The 25,918-nt window shown below is 35.9% G+C and overlaps 1 protein-coding gene across 1 annotated transcript in view; it reads left to right on the top strand.

The window, feature by feature from the left end:
• LOC115451392 (zinc finger protein 135) overlaps window positions 1-11,412 on the top strand; it is a 91,508-nt gene extending 80,096 nt beyond the window's left edge. The window contains 6 exon segments of the mRNA XM_037438670.1: window positions 2,865-2,923; window positions 2,925-3,050; window positions 4,128-4,293; window positions 5,207-5,428; window positions 6,857-7,016; window positions 7,018-11,412. Of these exon segments, the coding sequence (XP_037294567.1) occupies window positions 2,865-2,923; window positions 2,925-3,050; window positions 4,128-4,293; window positions 5,207-5,428; window positions 6,857-7,016; window positions 7,018-7,882 (1,598 nt within the window). The 3' untranslated portion in view covers window positions 7,883-11,412.
• The last annotated feature ends 14,506 nt before the right edge of the window (window positions 11,413-25,918 follow it).

Genomic DNA, 25,918 nt, shown 5'->3' with positions numbered 1-25,918 from the left:
TACGTTTGATAATCTAATAAAAATCATTAAAAAACACTTTTGCTAGTTCACGTAATATAACAAAGCCCAGATTTTAGGTAAAAATAATGTGTTTTTGTTAACGATTTGCCAAAAATTAGATATCTTCGAATTAAGCTTCATGCATGTATATAAACATTCAAATCCAAACAAGGATCATTGAGCAAAATTCATTCGCCTTAACTAAAGATTGTGCGAGGGCTCAACTTACGCTGGTGGCCGATTGCGTAGGTTGTATCGCAGTGTATAGGTTGAAAAATGGCGACCGAGCCACAATAGTGCCGGTACGTCGAACCAGGAAGATTTACAGTGGACGAGATTAATCTATGGTATGCATGTGTGTGTTTTTTATAACGTGTATTGTGAGAATGGGTTGGTGTTTGATTAATTTTGTATTAGGGATTAATGAAAGGTAAATAAAAATAGTGTCTATGGGGCGAAGGCATAGCACGATTCCCATCGGCTTGCTTCAGTTGGTACACTTAACTTTATAATTATTTCGTGTAAAAAACGAAGTAGGTGAAATTTATGGAAGCCGGTATTCACCCCCATCCTTAATCCTTACTAATTTTTCGTAAGCCGGTATCCACGTTTCGTATAACTCACATAAAATGGCTCACTTACTCGTACACTTACCAGTCTATAACATTAAATATACATCAGGTGAACAATCCAAGAATCGTCGGAATCAGCCACTATGGCGGATCGTCAATTGGATACAATATATCCAGTATTCCTTATTAAATTCAAGTGAATCTACGGAACATATTAGCATATTTAAAACTATTTCAGCTACATAGAAAAAATATTTAAAAAATAGCAAAATCTCGAATCTGCTGGAAAATAAAGCCGATATTAATTCCATCAAATTTTGCCTTAAATTTTATCCAAAACCATTTATCAGTTTTGCCTTTACACAACCGTACAAACATCTTCACATACTTTCATAATTTATAGTATATGTAGTATGTTTGTCTGCGTGTGTGCTTAACTTTGAGCACCACTTGACCGATTTTGATGTAGTTTTACCGTTACGTACGGACAGCTTTGTGAATTATCGATCCTTGGGCACATAAATCGAGTTGGTTTTTTAATCCCAACGTGGGTGGTAAAACGGAGTCACGGTTCGATTTCTAGTTGTGAGAATTTTGATGTTATTGCCTTTAGGAGATTCGGCGAAAGATTTCGCAGTTAGGTACGTGGTATCAAGGAAAAAAAAAATTTTTATAGTATTTTTTTGCTTTGAATTTTTCCTACACTTTATACGTATCTAAAGCATCTATAATACTTGATTAAAGCAAATTCACCTTATAACACACAGTTTTATAAAATGACATTACTTCCGGAATCGAACTCGGGACTTTAAAATTCATAGCCGACATGCTCCCACGAGGCGATTACTTAACATAACCAGTTTGCAAAAAGTAAAGCCCGAGACTCGAACCTTACCACAGGGGTCACATGACGTCATCAACTGCAAGACCATAATTGGCACATTGAGTCCAATTTACCGTACGAAAGTTTTATTATTTTTTTTAGTTAAATCATATCAACTAAGACTTATGATATATTTAATTTGCCCACATAATATTTATGACTGAAAAAAAACGAAATAAAATTAATCAACCATTAAAATAAATATAAAAATCATTAATACTTTCATCACATACCACCAACATACCTGTGATATAATTGGGGCAATAATTCTCGCGGAGTCGCAAGTCAACTGCGCTGTAAAACTACATATCAAAGGACACTTTTATCTGTGGACCCAATAGAACCAATTCAGCTGTAAAATTTAGTGCCAATATAGCTATGGACCCGTTACAGCGTCACAGCGCGCCAACCTATCCGAGATACAAGTGGGGCTCGCTGACCTTTGCCCTTAGTATTTTTATTGGAGACCTCGTTTATTTTTATTTGTTACAGGTTCGCTATTCTAGGTTATTTCTGATATTAGACACTCTACTTTGTCTGTTTAATTGATGTCGGCTTCATTAAGGGGCTAAAGCCGTCTTATAAAAGAAATACAAGCTATTTTTTCGTGTATTAAAATGTAGATTCAAAAATATTTACAACTCGGAAATTTTTAGTCACTCGACAAAATGATTTTTTGAAATTATATTATTATTAAATATGCACAATTTGACACAGAATAATAATATATATCATGTGTTTAAGTCGTCATACGCCATAATTACTGAACCATTTTTGATTAAACTCCCATTCACTGATCGTCTCTACGTATAGCCGACGCCATGACAGTTTGCGCGGGAAACATAGCATCAAACATTACCTAACGCAGCATCCACATGACAGCGACACTGGCCCGACTAAACAAATAATATTAACATCCATACATCTAGTGGTATCTGAGAAATAATTCCGCGATATCTTCGTACGCGCGTAAGTACGAACGCATTCCGCACGCACACATTCGCACGCGGGCCACGGACACGCCGCGCGGGCCACCGCGTGTATGTGTGCCCGAGTCAACGACCTACACTCGCTCGCACTACGGGCTAAATGCGCGTTCGTATTATGGTCTTATTTTTAAAAATGGAACGCGTCGGCTTTCTCTCGTTGGGCTAGGTCGCGGATTTCGGGTGCTTACACGTTCGGGGGCTTGACCGGTTGCGTAATCGACGTTAGGCAGTGTTCGATTTTTAAAATGTTTCGCAGTTCGAATTTGTTTTATTTATCTCAATGTCATAACATCCAGTAACATGTAAAATTGCCCGTCAAGTACAATTGTTTCATTCAACCTTACATTATCCAGTACTAAATGCATATTCCCACAAACTGATCCCCGCTGTTTTGATATTAACTATATATTTGTCTCGTAGGCGAACGGCCTTACAAATGCCACCTACCAGACTGCGGACGGGCGTTCATCCAGCTGTCAAAACCCACAGCAGCACCTCAGGAACCACGACGCGCAGGTGGAACGCGCCAAGAACAGACCCTTCCACTGCAACATCTGTGGCAAAGGGTTCGCAACCGAGAGCAGTCTCAGAACACACACCGCCAAGGTCAGTATCTAGATAGAATGTTCTAGAATTGCGCTGAGCTGTTATACAGGATGCTGAGCTAGTGAGGCAACAGGTGCTATAAGGCTGGCTAGCTTTACCTAAAAAGCCAAAGCTACAGCAAGCCGGCAAAATTGTTCCAATCGTCAAAGGATGCAACGTCTTACACTAGGGCTTTATTCTCTAGACCACAAGTTATTTTGACAAGGACGTAACGCACCACGTCGCGTTTAAGACAGTAAATTGTCATATAGAGTACCATTACACGTTAATTTTTATTTAATTAATAACTTACTACGGCCGTATTACGAGCTTACTGTCATAGAGAATAAGGTTGTTATTTGAACTTTACTATTCTCAACATGAGCTGATTGTAAACGCTATAACTGCCAATAACATCTAGAACTTGGAAGTTCACACTGCATCATGAAAGAGATGGGGTCGTATCTTGCCTAGTAATTACGCTGGTTATGTTTACATAGATTGCGACAGTCTAAATAGATTAATTTTCAGGATTTTTTAACTGGCTGTGCTAAATTATGACGTATTACAAGGGTAGTAAGATTGCCTCGTGGACCATTGTATAGTGATTAAATAATTATAGTTAATATTAGGTGTTAATCTTCATAACTAATACCTGATGGTTGTTTTATATACTTTAAAGTTTACCTTTTGAATCGCAATTGGTGATTATATTATATAAACTCATCATATTTATAAGAAACAACAAAATTAATATATGACTATGCCATGAATTTTAAAAAATAATTATTACCATATATAGCAATATAATTTTTATTTTTAAATTTTAGAATTTTAAACAATATACGTTTATTTTTCATATTTATTTTTTAATATGTTTGAATTTCGAACTGCGATAATGTGATTTAAAAAAACTTTTATTTTAAATGTTTTGTTCTTTATTTAAAAATGCTGCGGCATCAAAAATCAAAATTGTCTTTTGGCTGATTTTATGTTCAAAATTCCCTTCTGACTTTACTGTATATGTGTTTTTGTTGTTGTGAATGTATGCTAATCTTTTAATGCTATGCCCGCCGCCCCACCACGTCGGTGGATCAGGAGCTTCAGCTGCACCTTGGTGTTTTGCAGCAACACGCCGCCCTCATGATAGGTGGCGCGACCGCCACACCTTGCCCCATATGCCACAAAGTTGTGTTCGGTGGCGAAGCTCTTGTAGAACACATGAAGAACACCCACAAGGACCCCAACGCTTCCGGTGTTGCCAGTAAGTTTGCCGAATGGGGACGTTCGGTTTTTGAATTCGAATTTTCCATCATTGTCGTGTGTCAAAAGGAACGTTCATGACGTTCTTTTTTTCAGTGTTGGCTTCGTTTTTCGAATTTAGAATAAGGGAGCCTCTTTTGTAACGGACGTTCAAGTTTTGCAATAATATTTTTGAATTCAGAACAGTGGGATTACGAACGCCGTTACAGACGGGGCTGTTAGTTTTAAGGTTTGCGAGCTGGAAGCTTGCTAACTTTCGCCCTGCCGCGACGGTTATAATAAATTAGTTTTGATAGTCGAAACATTACGCTACATGATATTTCGCATTACAAAGCTTCCAGTTGGCACAAAGCCATAAGGGGTGTTGGTTTTAAAATTAACGGTAAAACAAAACGTATCGTTTCCATAAATCTCTACGAGTGAGTTAATAAATAAGCCCGTTTGGAACGCGGTCTCAAGGAATGGATGTTATTGTTCGGCCGGGGTTGTTTTGCAAACATTTTGTCAATCGGTTTAAAAACAAATTCTTCGGATGGCGTTCCAAACTATCATAACACGTTTGTGTTTATAGTTTATGTTACATTTAATCAATTTCGCGAACGTTTATTTGTTCCGCTAATTGCGTTCGTGTTTTCATTTCACCGATAGCCGTCTTTTGTTTTTGTTTATTTTTGTAACTTCCTTTCGTTTATATTCAAAATTATTTCTTCCCCGGTTTATTTTCGTTGTCCATTTCATTTACTTATTATTTGTACTATTTAAGTAAGGCGACTTTTTTGAGAACAGCAAACATATTAAAAAAGTCGTCTCCACACCGCTGTACTAACAATCATAACTAACCTGGACATTTTTTTTCTTTCCCTCCTAACCTAACCTAACCTAACCTAACCTTTCTCCTGGTGATCGCGTCGCAGGCCCCCCTGCTACGTCACCGTACCCAACTCAAGCTAAACCAACTGATCCTTATATAGCCAAGCGGAGGACGGCGAACCACCCGTGTCCAGTCTGCGGGAAGCATTATGTCAACGAAGGGTCGTTGAGGAAGCATCTGGCGTGCCATCCGGAGACTCAGCTGACCAGCGGTTTGAGGATGTGGCCGTGCTCGGTTTGCCAGGCCGTGTTTACCCATGAAAGTGGTAAGTGGATGTTTTTGTTTGATTTACTAAACTAGGCTTTATTTACAAGTGTAGACAAATAAAAAAAAATACTCGGTTGTATGTGCCTTAGAAGTGAACATAGCATGCTCGTCAAACTAACATCTTTTAAATTAAAGGTAGATAATTTATACAAAATTTTAAATTCTATAATCATCGTTATATAGAGAGAAAAAGGGTACTTTTTTGTGATATAGAAGGCAGGCTAGCATACGGTTCATCTGATGATGAGTGATCAACACCGCCCATGAACATCTACAATACCAGACCTAGAGATGCGTAGCAGGGCTTTTAGGTGGGAATATGCTCTATTTTTAAAGGCCACAAGGTCGTATCTATCTGGAAATTCTGCTGATGCAATTGATGCTATGGAGGGAAGTGGACAATTAATATTTCCAACTCCTCCCTATCTTTCTATTCGATTAATTTCGTTGCCGGATAATGACATATTAGTGTTCCCTGAGACTCGCCGAGCTTCATCGCTTGTCATAAAATGCGTGCCACTGATCCTGGCTTACAGGAATTGTAGTAAGTGTGAGTTCGGAAATGTCTGGTGCAATTGACCTTCCCCATTTTCTTCATATTTTAGTGCAGCAATAACTTTCCTTTACATTAATACTTTTAGTGTGTTTCTATCCAAAATCTTCCTACATATAATTCTTTTCCTCAATTCATTGGGTAATCATTATCAGATAGGAATCAAAGATTAGTCACAGGTGAAACGAATTCTAAAATAACGATGCATCATCAAAGATGTTACGCCTTTAAAAATAGACATCCAGTCATAGTACCATCATCCATCGTACCCTTTATAACTCCCAGTTCCTTTATCGAGAATCGATAACACCTCCAACTTTCTGATCTTATATTTTAATATGGGCTGAGCAAAGTGACTGCCCTGCACCTGATGGTAATGGAGCAGGGGCCAGAGAGAGTAGGCTGACGGGAGATTATCAAGGGCGGACCCAGAGTATGCTAGGCTAAATCTGATTTGGTCGTGGTCGCTATCGTGGCGGATACAAATATCGTTCCACGAGTTACTTTAAATTATACCATCTAACACCGTATGAGTCATACCACAAGCCTGTAAACTGTAGCAATAGGTTCACAAGTGTCTATGGTGTTTGGTGTCAATACTCAATACGATACCAAAATCGATTTTTTCCTGTTATCTATTAAGATATTAAAATAGGGAAGGGGCTCATGCAAAGTTTTTTGATGTGTTTATGAAATGAACATAATAGAATAAAGCCTAATATATCTATTCATATATTAATTATTGTGATTTCACCTGGTTACCATATTTTCTAAGTTTAGATCTAAGGTATTAAAAAAACACTTTTAGGGTTTTGATATCTATATCAAATACTATAAGAATACATGACCCTCACAAATCACGTCAAATTCCAGGCCTCCTATCTCACATGGAGCACATGAGAATGGAACCCAAACACCAGTTCGCCGCGCAGTACGTTCTCTCACGAGCAGCGGCGGAGAGACGCGAACGGGACCTGCTCGCAGCAGTGTCGGCCTCTGCCGGGGGCTCCGGGCTGTTGAACCTCGCGCCCCCTCCCCGCGCACTCTGACTCCTCCTCCAACGGGCGCCTGTCCTCCTCCGCCGGCTCGGAGGCGGGCGCCGCCGTCAACAAGCTCAGCGACCTGCTGCGGTCAGCCAACAATGGACACCAAGCGTACGGGGACGAGAGAGTCGCCGCCATTGCCGCAGCCGCCGCCAATATGATGGCACAGCCTGGAGAAGGCGCGAACGCTGTACAAGTAGCTGCCGCCAACCTCGTCTCTGCGATGAGACAGCAACTCGCCAGAGAACCTCCCCCCGCGCAGCCGCCTGCCGAGACCCCGCCCGCGCCAACCGAAGCGGCTCTCAGAATCCAACAAGCCGAGGCACTCCTGAGAAGCCAGGCCGAAGCGCTACGACTGGCAGTCTCCCAAGCTGCCCAAGCACACGGAAATGACGCGACAAGCCCGTTGAGACACAACGGTGGCTTCCCCCCGCAGGCACCGAACGATGCCAGCGGACAACTCTCACCTGAACTAGTTGAGGCATTTAGAATCGCACAAGAACAGAGATTAGAACAGGCATTGAGATTGCATGATCCAAGAATGCTGGGCTTCAACCTTCCATCGCCAGTACAACAGGCCGCGCAGCAGGCAGCGCAGCAAGCGGCGCAGCAAGCCGTCGCGGCACAGCAGGCGGCGGCGGCGCAACAAGCCGCACAGCAGGTGGCCCAGCAAGCCGCCCAGGCCGCACAAGCCGCGCAGGCCGCCCAGCAAGCCGCCCAGCAGGCGGCCCAGCAGGCCGTCCAGCAGCAGCACATGCAGCACGCGGCGCAGGCCGCGCAAGCCGCGCAGGCGGCACAGGCCGCGCAACAAGCCGCCCAGCAAGCTGTCCACCTCCAGCAGAATCCTCAGCCATGAAAATTCAGCTATTACTAATCCGACGCGATTTCGACGCAATAATAAAATTTATCTAGTTCGTAAGGGTCAGATGCAAAAATAGTTTTTTCGTATTTTTAGGAGGTAACAAAAAATGAAAAGTGTTATTTGAACGGAGCGTGGGTGAAATCGCCTCTGATTAGTAATTTGTGTTATTGTTTTCACAGAGTTAGTTTGGAATCAAAAATGTAAATGTTTTGTTGTATGTTGACCGCAAAAGTATACAGATATGTTAATAACAATACGCATTAGATAGTACTAACTGTTGTAAATACGAGAACGTTTAGAAAAAAACAAAATTTTAATGTAAATAATGGAAAAAGTACCTTTAACTTAGTCGAATGTTTGAACAAAAAATGGAACAAAAACTCGCCCGAGCAATCAATTAGACATAGTGAAAGACGACAAATAATATTGAGTGCAATCCAGGTGTTTATGATTATGTTTTCAGTAGAGGTGACGTATATATGTTATATTTATTGTATTAGTTATTATCACGGAGCTGCGAGTTTAGCTAAACAGTTTTGGATGTGCCAAAATGTTTTAACACATTTATTTGTAACGCATTTAGTGACGCTGCAATATTTAGTTGCGTAAACTTCCTTAGATTACAAATATTGTAGGAAATCTTGTTCATTTAACGTTATATATTTTCGCGCAATAACAAATCTTATGCTAGTCACGTTTCGAACGCACAAATTGTCTTTATACATTTGAGAAACGTTTCATTTATTATTGTTTCATTCAAAATCGTTTCATTTCTTTCGCAATATCTTTTAATACAAATGCCATATTAGATAATAAATATGTAAATATTAGATATATTAAGTACCGTTGATGCTTTTGTTTCAATAACAAATTTATTTTATGTTTATTTTTATTTTCATTTATTTTTTTATTTTTATTTTGACTACGAATATGATTATTTACAATTATGTACATTGTGTATATAAAATTATTGATTTTTTTACAAGACTGCCGTTACTTATCTTTTTTTGTAAATACGATTATATAATTGAGTTTTTATTGAAAAGAAAATAATTTTTACTAAGAAAAATAGCGACTTTTCACTGAACATACGTACAGGTGAAGACAATGCAATATTGGACAAGGTCGAAGGTTTAAAACCACCAACAGCTTCGACAATCTACTTGAGGATACAAAACAAAAGATAACAAACACGAGACATTCTTTTCAACACGGATGTTCGTACAATAGCCCAAACTTTTACATTTATTTTTATTTCATATGATATAAACATTTAAATGAACAGCAATAGCCCAGTTGATCATTTCAAATGGTTTTAAATGAAACGTATCACGTTCATTTAGCCATAATCACAGCAAATATGCTACAGTTGCCGCTGCAATAGATTTATAGTTTTACTAAAGATTGCAAAACATTCCCTCCCCCCCTAACACTGGATCCGTAGGGTCGAGGGGGGATGCTTTTGTGATCCGACATATAAGAGAATGTCAAGTGTTGCCGAATAATAATTCTTTTAATAATTATCATCATGTATTATAAATAAGTAGCATTCGGTGCGAACGATCAGCAACGGTTGTGGTCGGTCGCAGTCGCGTTGATTGTTCACACTGTTTGTGTTATACGTATAACCATAAAGTAGGTAAGGTATAGTAAGCTGATTTTAATGTACGTAATTATTTCATTCTTGAATTAATATCGGCGTTGCGTACGCAGCGTCGATGTAAACCGATATGAAAAAAAAAAACAGAATGCAATAGCCCAAAAAATGTTTATCATTTTCTATTGACGTTTATTTGAAGAGATTTTTTTCCACGATTATTGTTTTGTGTATGTTAATTGATTTTGAAATGCAAAACTTTTCGGCGTTTTATTATGATTTGGAGTGAGATCGGCCGGTACCAACGAGACGCGAGGCTTCCCGACTATGATTGTTATTTCAAGGAAACGTTTATACTTTTCGAAAAACAAATTCCGACTGAAACAAAAAAAACAAAAAATATATTACGGCAATAAAAATCACGTGAACGGATCGCTATTTATGTAAAAAAAAACATATTGTCCTCATAAATTTAATATATAAATAAATTTTTAATATAAACAACAAAAGAAGTTCCTATGAATATTGTATAAACTGTATTGTTTTAAATTTAGGTCTTAGTAGAGGGAGAAAAAAAAATTATGGACGTTTGGTATTTTTAAAGTTATTATAACAGCGTTAGGGGACTGAACTCGGTGCGGCGAGTTGTACAAAACGTGAAGCACGGATCCTGTATCCTACTATTAGAGTTTAGAGTTACTGAGAAAACGTTACGTTTCCAAGAAAGTGTTCAAGCGATAACGCGCGGCCGCCGCGCCGCGCCGCCGTCCTATATTGTATTAGATAAAAAATATTCATTGTATTTTGGACGAGGAAAATTTACGTACTGATGAGTACACGTAGTTGTCGACGGCGACGCGACGCGCCTGCGCCTGCGCCGCGCACTCTGTGATCATCGAAATGGTATAACAGATCGTGTCTGCGAGTTGTCCGTGGTTGTTTTACATTTTACTTTATGATAACCGAAATTTTTCAAATGTTACACGAAAATATAAAAATGGATTCTCAAAAAAATGATTTTCTACATTTTAATTTAACGAAAACAATTTTTATAGTTAAGCTGTGTACATTTAATATTAATGCCTGCTACGGCATGCGGGGTTTGCGGGGGTTGCGCGTGCGCAGCGCCCACGGGCCCTGCGTTTAGAGTCAATAGTATTGGATTCAGTTGAACCATGTGGATACACACCTCACCATGCGCTGTCGGTGGTGTCCCAGGAGATGGATGCGACGTATACCATGTTGTAATATTATTGGCTATTAATGTTAAATTTGTTTCGTGTTGTGTTACTAGGTGAATACGTTGAGACTGAAGGACGCTCGGACGGTAGGGAAGAGCGTTCAAAAACTATTTTAAAACATTTCGCAGCAGAACACGCGATTACATTACATTTAATTTTACGAGTTTTAGTTGTCGGCCGTACGGGCTCTGTTCCTTAGGGTCGGCATCTATTGTTAAGTTTTTAATAATAAATTGCTGTTGTTTTCAATTTAAACATCCTTATTGACTGTTATCGATGATTTTTTGATTTTCGCCGCTTATTCGTTTATGTTTGTTATAAAACGGCTTGTTTTGTGAGATATATAGCTAAATATACACATTTATTCGTAAGTTAAGTGTAGACAGGATAGCCAGGTTTTCAATTTATAAACACACAGTAGTTATTGCATGTATCTTATTGTAAGTTAGCGTAATTAATGTAATGTAATACAGTCGAGGGCTTCTTTGTAAAAATTAGACCTTTTTCTCTATAAAAAAAATACTAACAATTTTTCTCAGCAATGCTACGCGGCTTTTAGTACTAAGCGTTTTGTAATTTTTATAAACAAGCCCGTTAGGTAACAAAAATCAAGCACGATTCAGATGTGCTTAGTTTTTGTTATGTCCGTAGTGAACAACGAATAAAAAATCACATAAATACAAAAATATCCGTGTACTTAAACGTACTTAAATGTCATAGGTATTGGAATCTATTATTGGTGTTTTATGGGAATAACCCAATTATATACGTCGTATCCATTTTTGAAGTCACACAAAAATTCAAATGAAGAACTTTGAAAATAGTTTAAAAAAAAATTACAATTTGAAATTGGAATGTGAAAGAGAAAAACGTTTTTGCGGCCAATAAAAAATACATTTTGTGAGAATTTCGTCGAACATTTCTGAGCCGACAGCGCATTACTTTTTGTCTACTTTATTGTACGCCTAGCCTCGGTGATGTCACAATGTGGCATTTACGTTGTTACTTCAAACAATTTTGTTAATGTTTACACATTATCCACGTAAACACTTTCTGATTGGTGTATTTCTAGTCTTGTTTAACATTTTTATTCTGACGTGTCGTGATTTCTACCAAAAATTGTATGAAATTAAAACATTCGATGTATTGAACAATGGAAACGAGTGTACATTCAAAATTATGTAAACTATTTCGGCGATATAAAATTTGTAAAATTCAAGTTTAGGCGTTAGATTAAAAGGTTAGGTAGATGTCAAAATTCATGTTTGGCGAGTATTTAAAATGAAATTGTACATACTTTTAGGAATGTGATGTGACGATATTATTGTACCTAATCGATGTTTTAGGCGAGTCAAATACGTGTTGACATGTTTTCAAGGTTGGTGACATGGCGGTGGATGAAAAACGATTTTTTTCCATGAAAAGTTTGAACGGAACACGATTTTTGTGTTGTCAAATAATTTTCAGAGGGTTTTTCGAACGCGGCCATGTGAACCCACCTTTAGCACACTATAAGTTTACTGTCACGTGTTCACGACAATTTTGTTTATTTAATGTTTAATTATTTTATTATTAATAATTAATTATTATTGTATAGAGTTGTATCGTGCATAAATTTAAAACAACTAAGTTCTTAATTTAATTTTTAATAATTTAACATTAAAAGATGCCATGTTTTCATTATATTTTAAGAATTAAATTAGTAATGTGTTTATTGAATCTTATATTTTTTATAAAAGTTATATTTTTTTGTATGGTACGTGTAGTCAAATGAACTGCTATGTAATATAGTTTAGTGTTGATTTATGTTTGTAAGCGATATTTTAATTATTAATTTTACATTATCGAACAAATTAAGCGATTAATTTTTATTTTTAAATGAGAAATATAATTTTAACAACGGAAAATGCTTATTGTGTCATTGAGATAGTAACTACTTATTATTGCCGGAACGGTTAGCTATAATTATTTTAAAAAATAAAAACGATGATTCATACCTGCGTTTTTCTTTAAACACCCTTTTGTAAACATAATATTATATACAAAAATATTTAACTTTTATATATTAAAAACTCAAAAACCATTATAAAAGAATTTTTATAAGTATTGCACTTTGTATTGTGCATTAGCGCCATCTGTTGTCGAATAGGTGTAATAAAAGAATAATTCTTGTAAGATAGGCGTATAAGAAAAAAAATTATTATCCAATTGGCATAATTGGACCCAGTACAAAATGTACCAATTATTTTACAATATTTCTGGTTTCTTGTTTGATACAGTTGGATTATTCTATGTCTATATTATAAAAAATTGTGTGCATTGATTCTCACATCCTTTTGTATCAGTTTAAATAGATCTTAGAGTGTTTCGCCAAACAGTAAAGTATCTCATTTATTTTAATTTCGTGTTAATTATTAATACTGAACTTATTTTTGGATGATTTGTGAGTTGTTACATTTTGGTAAAGTGGGTCCAACTATACCAATATTTTTATATAAAAAAATTCATTATTTTATAAATCTCGTAAATTATACAAAGATTATAATTAATAGATATTAGATCTCAAATCATAACAATAATTGTAAAAATCTAATAAGAATTTTGTGAATTGAGAGTAATTGTATGCTTATTAATTCACTAAAGGTACTAGGAGTTGAAAATATAATATTAAACTAATAATTTATAGATATTTCTTTTGAAGTTTATCAGCATTATTGTAGTAATCAGCCAAACCAAGAGAAAAGTTCTTTCATCATCAAAAAGTTTTGAATAAAACTTAATTTACGTAAAAAATAATACTTTTAATACACACACTAACACCTTTTATCCCCGAATGGGTAGGCATAGGCGCGACTGGTGCACACACTTTTCGCCGTGTGTATATTCTGTCCCATGATGTGAAAGAATGCCAGCTTATCGCCATATACGGCACTAATTTCTGACTACGGGCTGATATTGAATATAAAAACCCAACATCACTTTGCCCGACCTTAGGATCGACCCTGAGCTTCAGTACTGCAGTCGTACCGTAATACAATTACGCCAATGAGGCAGTTATTGATATTAATGTGTAAAAAATAAGTCGTATTTTTAGTGCTTACACTTAACTACACTAGCTACTTTTATGGGCATTTTTCTTTATCTATCATCATATTATATAACATTTAACGTTAGCGGATAGGGTAGCCGTCATAACTCCCTTGGATTCTTGTAAAAATACCCACTTTATAACTACCTAAACTGCTAATCATAAAATAGGTATAAAAGATTTCCTGAAAATTTTCACGCACGTTGAAAATGGTTTATAGACCAACTGAATCGACTCCTGCTGCTGAATTTCAGCACTTGTTTAATATAGAAATGTCATCATCAGTAACATAAAGTCCACTGCTGAACATAGCCCTCCCCTAAAGATTTAAGACGAACCTGTCGAAAGCGGAAAAAAAAAGAAATGCAGTGTGTCAAGTAATATTTTAAAGTTATGTGCCCTCTATTGGATTCTTTTAAAACTAAATCCCGATATTGTCAAATATTGTGATTACAACGCCATCTATTAGACTATGTGTTAACCAATTACATTACAAGAATTGCATTTTGCACAGTCAGTGTAGTAGTTAAATCCCATAGTCGATTAAAGATGGCGTTATTTTAAAGAAAAAATAACTTTATACGGTGTCCAAGTGTAGCTTGTATAATTTATATGGTAACTGGTAAGAAAATGTGAAAGAAAATTAAAGCAAAATCGATCAAGTTGCCTGATAATCAAACTTGGATCCTTCAATAAAAGCATTTAGAAAAACTGTGAAGAGCGTCATCTATTTCATTCTCAGAGTACCAAATCAAATATTAGTCTTGTCAGGATACTACTTTTAAAATTTTACTATGACAAAAAACTCTTTACATTGTAGTTTTATTTAAACGGCGCTTATTATGTTATAATTCAACTAAATTGCTTTAAATCTTGTGACTTTCTAATCAAATGATAATCCCGTAAAATATTTGTTGACCTGTGTTGTTATTAGTTATTTAACATAAGTGTCACGAGATGGCGCTATATTAATAATTGAGTATACAACCATAACCTAACCTAACCTTTTATCATAGTATCTTTAGCGAAAGAAAAACTTTTTGTTACAATTATAATTTCGAAAGGGGATAAAAATCTATAGTTTGGAAAATGTATCGTAAAAAATCAACGTTTTTTATTTTTTCCTTTGTGTACACACCATTATTCAGCTGGGCACCAAGTTTAAATGTTCTATCTATTTTCATCTGGAAGTTGGTTAGGTTTTTCATCTATATATTGTCAGTGACAAAAAGACGAATTTTTAGATTTATGTCAAAACCCGTTTTAGCTGTATTTATAAAATAAAGAACTCTAGTCAACCTGGGCTTTAATAAAGGACTATTTGGTAAATAGAAATTTTGAATGATTTTAAAATTTGCTGAAAGAAAAACCGCGCTACATCAGAAAGCAGTGGCGAAGGGTGACGTTTTCTAAAAGTTACCCCATACAACAAATACGTACTATTGCATAAATGTGGTCTGTAAATCGTTCTACTGATAATTAGATTTTACATAAATTACGAAAGGAAAGCCGGTTAGAATCAGGTTATATGGACCCTTCGCTATCATTAGAAAGTATTTATTTTTCAACACCTTAATCGTAATAAAACAGATTATTGTTAGAATGAATATTCTGATTGCTAAAGAAAATGTTCAATAATCCTTTTAATCAGGGTATGCAATATGCATTTATCTGCGCTCGCAGCTCGCTCAAGACTTAGTCCAGAAAGGGGATCAAGTTCCAGCTTCTAACCTATCAATCAGCCTGTCTCTGTCCACTAATAAACGTAGGCCTCCCTAAGAGAGCGCCAACTAACCCGGTCTTGAGCATCCATCCACTACCCGCTGACTTTTTCAAGTCCTCAGTCCATCGAGCAGATGCTGAACATGGGCCTCTCCAAATGAGCGCTAACTATACCGGTCTTTAGTAGCCGGCACCCATCCACTATCCGTCGCCTTACCAAGTCGTCGGTACATCGAGCAGTACGGTGACCCACACTACGTCTATAGTCTGTTCAGAACAAGAACCGTCCTATGATTTGAGGTCGCTACTGTTTTTAAATACCTCTTTTGTTTAGTTTCTGTACGTTTCTATACAAAAATCCCTAAAAAAAACATGCAAGATCATTTATAACAAAGCAATACATGACAATGAGTTTAACATTTACCAAATGGCGGGGAAGTGTTGCTATGTAAAAATCGAAAGTTCACTTTTCGGGCACGGCGATTCTCTTTCTGAACAGACTATATCTAATCGCGGTCTCCACTCCAGCACCTGTCTGCTCCATCGATTATAATCCGTCCTTCTGCAGATACGGCCGGCCCCCTTCCACTACAATGTCCTAATTTTTCTAGCTTTTGATCTAAGGAGCCGTTCAAGTATTACGTAACGCAATTTTTGGAGATTTTTGACCCCCCCACGTAACACGCTGTAACGTTTTCCTATACGCCCCCGCCACCCCTCCAAAAGTTATGTATCTCTAAAATTTTCTTTTTTTTTGCAAAGTACCGAAAAATCGCTAAAATACCTTTGTTATTGTTTTAAAATAAAAAATCCAATGTTACATAACGCGTTGTACGAACCCCCCTCCCGCCCCTGTAACGCATCGTAACGTTTTACAAGACACCCCCCCAAATTGCGTTACGGAATATTTGAACGGTCCCTAAGGTAGGATTAATTCTGGTAAAGGAGGAATTACATCCAAAATTAGTCATATTTATATACATAATATAAAATCCAGGAAGGATGCGTCCTTCCCACCAGCCACGTGATAAATTATATTGATCATAATACCAGACTGATAATACCGATTTATCATAGAATGAAAATGTAAAGCGCCGGAGATGTGAAGGAAAAACTACGAGGCGCCCTTGATGGATTAGCTTATAATAAAATCACAATCATGTAGGAAGCTCTAGGAAGCTGCCGACTTTTTTACATTTTGATATTGGTTGTAAAAAAAGCTATTGGTAATATTACTTTTTGCAAGTAACACCTCGTGATATTAACAATAAGGTATTAGAAATACACTCAATTTTGCCACCTTTTATCATTAATTTTATTTTTGGTTTCTTTTTCATTGTGTTATGTTCTTTTTATTAGTATTTGTTGTAACTATGTCTGTGAATTGTGTGCAATAAATGTTTTTTATTATGGAAAATATGCATTTTTATTTACAACTAAGCTTCGATGGCGGCTATGCGCGTAAAGCCTTGCCCGTTACAAAAATGCCTAATACGACGCCATTTGTAATATTAGTAAGAAAGGAAGAAGTAAGGTGTTACGGTTGGTTTGGATTCCTTTTAGATTAGATTTTGGACGAACCAGGATGCCCTTAGATTATTAACTTTAAATATTAGCACAAACTCCAAATAAAAAAACATAGAACGACGCTAAAAGTTCTTTACTCATATACTTATTATTAATTATTTTTTTTGGATCAATGTAATTTTATTGTAATTCAAATCGCAGTTACTCTAATATTATTATTTAATTGTAATTTTTATATAATATTGTTAACATTGTCGTCAATCAAAAAAAAAACTTCTCTTTTAAAAAAACTTATTTTTTAATCAAAATAGATCTGGAATATGTTAAATGGTCCGGCATATAACTGAATCTAAATGATAACTGCGTCTGGTCTGAGGTAATATAATTTGCTCTGTTCAGTCTCTCGTAACTAGAATTAATTAAACAAAAGTTCCATGTTGTGGAAACGAGACGGCGAATAAAAAGTCTAATAATACAATATTAAATAAATCGTGGGGAAAAAACTTTAAAAAATACTGATACGCAAGTACAGAATATGTAGAAGCGAATCGGGGCGTTGTTGCACGCGGATAGCTTAGTGTGGACGTGGCTTTATTAACCCAACTGTCACATTTTTTTTTATTGTTCTGAATGACGAGACGAACTTGCCGTTCGACAGTTCGTTAAACAGTCGAAACACCATCCAACACCTTGAATTACAAATATTGTTTGGTATTCCACTGCGCTCGCCATCCTGACACATGAGATTTTACGTCTCATTAAGTCCAGTACTTATACTGGCTACATTGTTCTTGAAACCGGAACACAACAGTGACTACTGCTGCTTGGCGGCAGAAATAGACATTGCGGTGGTACGTACCCAGGCGGACTCTCACATATGAGAGACCTATCACCAGATTTACTTATTTGTTTATTAAACACAAAACAGGTTACAATCATGTATGCGACATATTCGAAAAAAAATCCTGGACTATAATTATAACCTAAAACATGTGTTCTAGAAATTAAAAGTTACATATAGCAAGTATATATAAAACCACAGTTTGAGTTTTCTTAGGTGAGTTACAAGATTGGTAGGTACAAGTGAACAATATGCGAAGATAAATAAGACTACATTAACCTTTTAGGTTATGTTCAATTCTTTTCTAAAACTAATGTATGTATCATTCCTAGCCGAAAATCGGCCACGGCGGCCAATCTCAACGAAGATCAGCCAGGTACGCAGGAGATATTATAGTGAACAAGTGTGTGCGCAATACACAAGCACTCTCTGTTCCTTCACTTTCATAGGTGAGACGGCAATCCCACATGACCGGAGAGAGATCAGGCGCAGGACCAACGGCTTTACGTATTTTTTAAGACTTATAAGTATACAGTGACACTTCTAAATAAATAACAGTTATTTTCAACTGACTTACCAAATTGTACGTCTGAGTAATGGGGAATCTTTCACCTTATTTTTTGTATGATCATATTATACTTGACCAGCTTTTTCCTGCGGCTCTGTCCGCGTGCAAAAGTTTTTCCGGGATAAAAAGTAGCCTATAGCACTCCAGACTAATGTAGCTTCGTATAAGTAAAAATAATTCAATATCAGTTTAGCAGTTCCTGAGATTAGCGCGTTCAAACAAACTCTAGATTATAATCGATTTTTTTATTCTGATTGTGTTCATATTTTATTGGCTAGCGTATCCATAGCGTTGTTTCGCGACGGCGCTCGCGTGTTTCGCCCATCGCTAAGAATACGTTAAGTGAGTTTTTTCTTCCATCACTTTTTCACATCGCCGATAAGTAATTTTCATTCCACTTTACCTCTTTTCACGTGCAGGGGCGCCTCACGGTTATTTTTTTTTAAACTTTTTTCTTTATTTGACTTTTTTATTTTCGACAGTACGACTTTGCGTTTAAAAACACTACTTGTAAATCTTTCGTGCGACCAATGTGTGTGATTTAATGTGATTCGGTTTGTTTTGTGTTGTTACGCTCGCTTTTTGCGTCTAAACGTTTAGTTTTTCGTGCATTCGTACGTTTTTATTGTTTATTTAATTAATATATTTCGTTTAGTTGGAATGTATGTTGCGTAGATATTGTAATGAGCTATTAATCCTTACTAATAAGCGGTATGTATGAACTTCGTTGCCTAATTAGGGTAAATTGTTAACAAATTTTAGTGGATATCGATTTTTAAATAGGAAAAGTGATATGTTTCCATGAATACTAAAAGAAATTTGCCACAAAAAGCATAAAGTGAATTTAGTGATACTGTTATTGTTTATTTAAAATAATTTAGAGGATTATTCATAGTTTAGAAATAATCTGAATGATTTGTAAACTGGTGGTTGAAATATTAGATCTTAAGGAATTGAACTTTAGTTACAACAGTTTTTTTCTATAAATAAAACTTTTTGTTGTTAAAAAAAATCATTATGGAAATAAAGAATTACGCTTATTGTTTTTTTTTCACTGATTTTATTTATAACCGTTTTTTTTTTGTATTTTTTTCTAAAATGTTGACGAGCCCTGCATTTGTGCGTCCAAACGTCCACGCTCGGTGGTTTTCTAACAAATAAGTCTATTGCCATCGTCTATTAAAATCTTTGCGTTAATTAACAATAAAAAAAATACCGTTTCACACAGTCACGCGAATATCAACTCTAAACACATGCGATTAAGACGTTTGTTTCGCTAGAATGGCTTTTGTTTTGACGTTTTCGATAATTGGCATTTTGTAACATTGTAATGTATAGTTTTGTTTAAAATCCTACTGACTGCCAGAATGACATCTAAAAAATGGTAAAATTGTCGTAAGTACGCCTAACAACAAAGATTCTTAATGTTATCAAATATAAGAGTGTCCGGTTAGGTTTGCTGGTGGTAGGATATATTTTATATCCGCCCGGATAGCGACCACCGTACACAAGGTGTTAAAACCCGCCATAGTGGCGCACGTGTGTCGCGTTCAGAACAGCCTGTGTATAACAGGCCGGCATAATTGTGTCGACTGCTGAGGGGTAATCATTTCTCGTCAGTCGACATTCTATTGGACCACTCCACTTACCATCAGGTGCAGGTCACTTCGCTGTACAAGTATAAAAAAGCAAACTTGTCAAATAGAAAGTTCTGAGTATTGCTCACCTCTAAGCAATCGAGCTTACTAGCAAGCGAGTAAGTAGCTCGTCTCGATATAATTATATAAACTCTAAACATACATGCCTTAATTAATAAATATCTAATTATCCAAAAAAAATGCTAACATTTCCTTAATTACATGCTCTTTGTTCTTTAATAAAAAATTATAGACACACTAGCTTTTGCTCGCGACTTCGCCCGCGTGAAGTTGTTTTCCGGGATAAAAGTCCCGCTATATATTTTCCGGGGATTTATAACCTTCCCAGGGTCTTAAACTATCTCCATACCAAATTTCATAGAAATCCGTTCAGTAGATTTTGAGAAAATCGATTACATACAGACAAACAAGGTGACTTTGTTTTGTAATATGTATAATAAAATATAATACCACACAATGCCTTTTAACGTGTTAATCTAACATCTGAGTGGCTTGCGAGTTCAATTATATTTTTACATGCAGTTAAAAGTCTCAGTTAAAGGCATTTAACTAAACAGTAATTAACTGTTTACGCGCTGTGTTTAACTATCACGGGTAACTGACCGTTGTAATAAACTGTGTTTTGTCACGAAAGTTGTTTTAAGGATGACCTTATATATCTACAATTATATAAAGCTGAAAAGTTTGTTTGTTTGAACACGCTAATCTCAGGAACTAATGGTTCGAATTTAAAAAATCTTTTCGTGTTGGATAGTGTAGTAATCGAGGAAGGCTATAGGCTATTTATCATCACGCTATGACCAATAGGAGTGGAGTTTTAATGAATATTGCAAAATGGATAAAAATGAAATATGAATACAACCTTCTTTCTTATATAATTTATTGTGACTGCGTAGTTTTTCCTCTTAAAACAAAACGCTGTACGCGCTGTCTTTCATGCTTCAACTAGTGTAATTCTTAAAAAACTAACTCATATACGATAATTCAGTATTTTATCAATAATATGCCCTTTGAGAGCCTCCATTGTGTGCGCTGCAACAATCATGTATGACGGAATTATTCTTCCTAAAAATTCTCAAAAAAATATTTCAAAACAAAGTCTCCTGCCACATTTGTCTGCCTGTTTGAACATGATAAACTCAAAAACTACGTACCGGATTTTGATGAAATTAGGTATGGAGATAGTTTAAGACCCTGGGAAGTATAACGGCAACTTTCTGTCAGAAAATATATAGCAAGATTTGAATCCTGGAAAACACTTTCACGCAGGCGGATCCGCGAGCAAAAGTTAGTATAAGATATAGCAGATTGGCTTTAAGATCTAGAATAATATTTTATGTATAGTATGCGTGTTTTTTTGCTGTTTATGTGACGCGAGAAATTGATCTTTCCATTCCTAAACTGTTAATTGGCTTGCCTTTAATATTATTATTTAGTAGCATAAAAAATATTTATAGCACATAACATGGTTAAAAATTATTGGAGCTTTAAAGAATGGATGAACTGAACCTTCACGACTTTGATAACCAAGATGGTATGTGGTCCCATTTATTAACGTAATATTAAAATGATGTATACTTGATTTCTGAAGATGTGCTTCCTCTATTACTGAGATGGTTTAGTCCACTACATTCACCTAAAACGGGTTAAGATACTTCACCTTTAAATTACTTCTAGAAAATTCTAAAGTTTCCTCGCAATGTTTGCCTTCACTTTTAAAACGAAAGATTGTATTAAATAAAAATACTCACAATTTCGAAATGTAAGTTTTTGGTTTGGAATCTTCTCTCTACCGTTCATTATCTAGTCTATCAATAACTATTAACTCAATAAACAATACTTAATCCCTACAAAGAAATTACAATCGCGATTATAATCGCTTTGCACGTCACAATTAGCAAAGCAAACCCATCATTCAAGACGCGGCCATTATTACCATAACGATGCATTTAGATGCGCCTGCGCAGTTTATGCATGGGGCCCAACAATTATTGTAATTAACAATATGGAATAATTATCCGGTTGTTTTCTTTGTATGTTTGTTACAATTTCTTGTTTAATAGAGAATACTACGTTACATATAAAAACAAATGCTCATTATTGGGTATCAATATTTTTTAAATTGTTTTTGTTAATTATCGCATAGGTCTGAAAGCTGGTTATGTGGGCTGTGATATTCGAGGTTCCAGGTTTGATACCCAGCCCGTATAAAAAAAGACTACAATATTCATCGAATATGTTTTTTTTTGCTCGTGCTCTTGCTTGTATTTTTTCCAGAACAAAACTCACACTATGGACTTAAAAAAATAAATAACACGAAGCTTAGTCTATATTTGGGGTTAATTCATAAATATCTATTCTAAGATTTCTATATTTCCTTATAATAAAGAGCTAACTATATTCATAAATATTCGCATTTATTAAAATTATACTCGGATATTTCTGCGAACCGTTTAACATACAACTATTTGAATTGGTTACAGATTATATAACCATAGAGTACAGCAATAGACAATATAGACTTGACAAGCAACAAGGCATAGATAACATGCCATAAACTATATTTAATATTATATTATGTTAAATATTTTTCAACAGCATTTATAAGTCAAAGCTGAGATGCCAATAGAATTGGAACGGATATACCAACGAACAATACTAAAAATAAAAACGTATAAATCGTAGGTTTACTGCAAGAACTAACTAATGGCAAAAAATCATCAAGTACAGTTTATAACGCCCTGAACATATAACTTATAACATACTCATTTGATTTTAAGAATAAAAATAAAAGCGGCGATAGCATAGTTGGGTGTAGAACGGACTGCCGAGACGAATGTCCGCAGGTTCAAATCCCAAGGGCACACACCTCTGACTTTTCTAAAAAAATCATGTGTGTATTCTTTGTGAATTTATCGTTCGCTTTAACGGTGAAGGAAAACATCGTGAGGAAACCTGCACATCTGAGAAGTTCTCTATAGGAATTTCGAAGGTGTGTGAAGTCTACCAATCCGCACTAGGCCAGCGTGGTGGACTAAGGCCTAATACCTTTCAGTAGTAGAGGAGGCCCGTGCTCAGCAGTGGGCAAGTATATAATACAGGGCTGATATTATTATTATTAATAGTATTTTAATTTTACCATAATTATATCTAAGATGATATAGGGAAAACTATATAAATAAAACTAAAAGTGGCTTTCATACTTTGTATTTGTCAGTTAATGAGTTCTTGCAGTAAACCGACGAAATAATGTTTTAAGAAACTTTCGTATGAAAAATTAGTATTCATCATCATCAGCCCCATGCAGTCCACTGCTGGACATAGGCCTCTCCCAAGGTACGCCATAGAGCCCGGTCTACTTCCATCCAGTCGCTGACAGCTCTCTTGTGCAAGTCGACCCGCCATCTGATCAGAAGGTGACTCACGATACGTGTCAAGACGCGGTCTCCACTCCAGAACATGCCTACTGCAGCAGTTATCTGAACTGTGACATTTGTAGCCATTGCCACTTCAACCCATTAACTTTCAGAGCTATTTAATTATTAGAAATGTTACACTGTGTTCTACGGATTGCATAGAAAAACAACCGTATCACACTTGACCGCTTTTTACATTGTAATCAGTTTGATAACCTATAGCTAACTTTCAGAGCTATTTCATTATTAGAAATGTTACCCTGTATTGTACGGACCGCACGGCAACACAACCGTATCACACTTGACCGCTTTTTACATTGCAAAGGTAATCAGTTTGATAACCTATGGCTTTGTGAGTAAGCGAAGCGTGACACAGGTCCCTCGTTCGTATTCTAGGATAGGAAAATAATGAGTACATTGCCCCAGTACTACACTAGTTTGTATCATCATTCTGTATTATGTAGGTGGTAATGTGTACTATATGGTTTGTAGAAGTGTTCAACAATTCATTCGTTTTGAAATTGTGCTCTTCAATGCTTTGAAGGGTTATATTTATATCTATATAATATATAAAAAAGTCGTGTTAGTTACACTATCTATAACTCAAAAAGGGAAAGGAGGTAGCTTAGAACTAGAAGACGGATATAGGATACTTTTTATTATTATATAAAGCTGGAGTTTGAAAGTTTATAACTTTTGAGAGATTATAACCGAAAACCTAGAGTGCGTAGTGTAGAATGTTTTGCTAACTGACTGTAATTCTTTTGTTTTAAAATAAATTATTATTATTTTTAGGTTCATAGTTGTTGCAGTAACTCTCAATTCAGTACTGGAATATGTTTTTATAATTTAACGGAGCCCGCAGGATGCCAAGTTCTTCCTGCATTCACTCATAGAGCTCTTCAAATTAATCCTTGCTAAAGGTTATCTCACCGGATCGAACCTGAGACTGCCGACAAAGAAGTTTCATAATGACATCACTTGAACCGATTGCGTTTATATGCTGATAATACAATTATGTTTTTTTCTTAGAAAGTAGATTTTCTCATAGCGAAGTTTTCTAATGCCTAGCTATTGTTCTGTATAATGTGGTGACCATGCTGGAATAAATAATAGATACTATGTTTGATACTACTAAGCGGCGATAGCCTAGTTGGGTGTGGAACGGACTACCGAGACGAATGTTCGCAGGTTCAAATACCAATGGCACACACCTCTGACTTTTCTAAAAAAATATGTGTGTATTCTTTGTGAATTTATCGTTCGCTTTAACGGTGAAGGAAAACATCGTGAGGAAACCTGCACATCTGAGAAGTTCTCTATACGAGTTTCGAAGGTGGGTGTAGTCTACCAATCCGCACTGGGCCAGCGTAGTGGACTAAGGCCTAATCCCTCTCAGTAGTAGAGGTGGCTCGTGCTCAGCAGTGGGCAAGTATATAATACAGGGCTGATATTATTATTATTATTATTACTATGTTTAGTAGTAAATAAAATATAAAATATTACTTTAGTGGACAGCAGCGATAACCTAGTTGGATGTGAGACGAATGTCCGCAGGTTCAAATCCCAAGGGCATGAAGAAAGTAAAACATTTATTTTGTTTTGGATGTGTTTAATTTGTAATATTAATTACTTATTACATCGAGTTCTGTAACCATTTCTTGTATTTAGATCTTAAGAAGTAGTCATGAATTACTTTCACTTATAATTTTCTCACTTATCCAATTCTCTCAGGTTAGACTGTATATAGTAAAATTATACGCATATTCCTTCATTAATGGCCACCGTACACAAACTTCACGGTACCTCATGGATCCAAGTGAATTAATAGTTGTGAAATGCTATTTTCTTGATAGTCCATATTTGAACTAACACTTTAGAAATGACTATTAATATTTCGTAGTTTATTTACTAGTATTTCAATACCCTTATGGGACTAGTGGTGGTAGTGGGTTATGAATTATGAGGCTTTTATTGCGATTTCTAGATGTCAAGAATTGTCCGAGATTCACACTACTAACATTGTAAAACGTAGTACGAGTAAATATAAATTTACGGAAGACGTAAGAAGACATTGTGTTGATTTTATTACAAAATAATTGACGTTATTAAACGTTCTGCCGAAAGTGTTAAATAATTAATATATTTTTAATTTTAGTGCTTTTTAATTATAAATTTTAAATAAAAAACGCGGATGATTTGCAGTCACTACCTCCGTAAACTTTGCAATTATAAATTTAAATAAAAAGCGCGTACGAATTCCAATTAAAAATTGAGTACATACCCTTTAAACCTTCCCAGCGATCCTGCCCAGCAGTGGGACAAATACGGCTGATATTAATATTAATAGTCTACAAAGTAACGATTAGAAG

Source organism: Manduca sexta, chromosome 3 (assembly GCF_014839805.1).
Source record: "Manduca sexta isolate Smith_Timp_Sample1 chromosome 3, JHU_Msex_v1.0, whole genome shotgun sequence".
NCBI lineage: Eukaryota > Metazoa > Arthropoda > Insecta > Lepidoptera > Sphingidae > Manduca > Manduca sexta.
The sequence above is the reverse complement of the archived record's forward strand: the minus strand, read 5'-3'. Positions and strand labels throughout refer to the sequence as shown.